The 2268-nt window shown below is 37.7% G+C and overlaps 1 protein-coding gene across 1 annotated transcript; it reads left to right on the top strand.

The window, feature by feature from the left end:
- The first annotated feature begins 216 nt into the window (after positions 1-216).
- LOC109086125 (inter-alpha-trypsin inhibitor heavy chain H3-like) lies at positions 217-1392 on the top strand. The gene is made up of 4 exons (XM_042765771.1): positions 217-283; positions 649-675; positions 984-1088; positions 1187-1392. Exons 1-4 carry the CDS (start codon positions 217-219, stop codon positions 1390-1392), a joined length of 405 nt encoding a protein of 134 aa, XP_042621705.1.
- The last annotated feature ends 876 nt before the right edge of the window (positions 1393-2268 follow it).

The following is a 2268-nucleotide window of genomic DNA, read 5'->3' as shown; positions in this document are numbered from 1 at the left end:
GACTGTGGGCTTATCTGACCATCCAGCAGCTCTTGGATAAAAGGTCAAACATGTGCTCCAATAATTCAGCTATTACCTGAGAATGACTGAAATAATACAATGTCCAATCAAATTTGTTATAACAGAGAGCAATGCTCCCCAGAGGACAAGGAAAACGTCACAGCTGAAGCTCTAGACCTTTCTCTAAGGTATAACTTTGTCACACCTCTTACCTCCATGGTGGTTACCAAACCAGAGACTGAGGATGAAGATGAACCGCTCATTGCTGCCAAGCTGACTGAAGGTACTCTGAGTTTTTTGAACTTTAAAGGTTCTTTACACCTAAAAATGACTTTTTTTTTTTTTTTTTTTTTTTTACACAATATAGTAGTACATTGATGGTGCTTCATTTCCTAGACAAGCCTCTTTTTCCAAATCAGAAAATGGAGCTAATGAAAAAAAAAATAAAAAATTATATATACACTCACTGGCCACTTTATTAAAATTGATGTGCAAGTCAATGGAAAAGGCAATATTGAAATGATGGGCTGGAATATTAAAATTACTATGATAATGATGGCCCAAAAATGTGACTGGCTGAAGCACCATTTTATTGCAAAGGTGCTAATGTGACACATTAACACTGGGTGGTGTTCTTCTGATTCACAGAGGAGCAAGAGGACACAACAGAACTTGGTAAGAGGAATTTGACTGGTACACCATCATTGTGAACATTAATAAGTAGCTTATCTTACTTGTGTTACAAAATATCTATAATAAGCACTCTATCTCTTTCTCACAACTACTTGAAGATACAGTATAAGAGCCTTCTACGCTCCACCTAAATTGACTAGCCGTGCTCACCAAATCAAAAGATTCAAAGCCAGGTTATTCTCTTCATATTTTGGTGAGAAGTGATGTAATTTTTTGTACATTTTAAAGAGAACTCTTACAGTAAAGAAAATATCTTACATGTTACTCATGAGTTTGTCTCTTGCAGTGAGATCCACACTTCATCATTGAGCTGCCAGATCAGAACGATGCTCTGTGTTACAACATTGATGACAAACCTGGTACCATCTTCAACCTGGGTAGAGACCCACTTACAGGTGATTCATTCTGTCAAAAAAAAAAAAAGGAAAAATTTTTGATGTGGGTAATTGTGACTAGGTTTATTCTCTTTCTTCTCATATTTAATCAAATTCAGGCATTGTAGTGAATGGCCAGATCATTGGAGATAAGAAAATCATCCCAGGAAACAAGATGCACACCTATTTCGGGCGCTTTGGGATTGTTCATGAGAAGTTTGGTATCAGATTGATGGTGAGCACAAAGGAGATCTCAGTGTCTGAAAACAAAAAACTGGCAACATTCTCCTGGATTAACAACAAGACATTAGAAGGACTGAAGTGAAATTAATACATTTCGTGCTTAAGGCATTGTTTCCCAAAAAATGAAAACTAAAATTAATAAAAAAGACACCAGCATATGGGTTCAAAAAAATAATAATTATGGCAGAATTTTCATGTTGGCATTAATTATTCTTTTTATTATTATTTATTATTCTATGCAAATTCAGTTTTGAGCACAATCCTCCAGCATGGATCTGCAGGTGATCAAAGATCTCAGTTTAACAGTGAACCTAAGGAACTCAGTCAAGTTTCTTATTATCCTGCACTAAGTCTGGCAGAAACACTCATATCATCAAGACTACCTCGGGTTCTACACCTTGGACAGTCACCACCTTTCAAACAATGTCCACGGCCTGCTTGGTAAACTGAGATGTTCCTAAATATTAGCACAAGAACGGTACATAGATTAATCTTTGGTTGTCTCCACATTCAAGTTTGTTTGTCTTACCAAACATTTCACAAATCATTTGTTGTGTGCCAAATGACGTACTGTACACGGTGCACTATGTACAAGCCTGTTCTTGGAGTGCTGCCATCCTGCAGATTTCAACTCCAAACCCAATCAAACACCCCTAAACCAGCTCCCCAAGGTGTTCAGGGTTACTTGATAATTACAGGCAGTGTGTTGGAGCAGGGTTGGAGCTGTAGTCTGCAGGACGGTTGCTCTCCAAGAGAAGGGTTGGAGATCCCTTGTCTAGTGCATGAATTTATAAGGTTGTTTTGTTATCCAGCATAAGAGTCTGAAATTAGGTGAGTCGTAAACAGGGTTGCCAGGTTTTCACAGCAAAACCTGCCCAATTGCGACTCAAAATTATCCCAAAACTAGCCCAATCGCATTTCAGGAGCGATCCTGGGTAAAAAAGAAAAAATAATAATA

Source organism: Cyprinus carpio, chromosome A11 (genome assembly GCF_018340385.1).
Source record: "Cyprinus carpio isolate SPL01 chromosome A11, ASM1834038v1, whole genome shotgun sequence".
NCBI classification, from domain to species: domain Eukaryota; kingdom Metazoa; phylum Chordata; class Actinopteri; order Cypriniformes; family Cyprinidae; genus Cyprinus; species Cyprinus carpio.
Note: the sequence above shows the minus strand (reverse complement) of the source record. Positions and strands in the feature narration are given on the sequence as shown.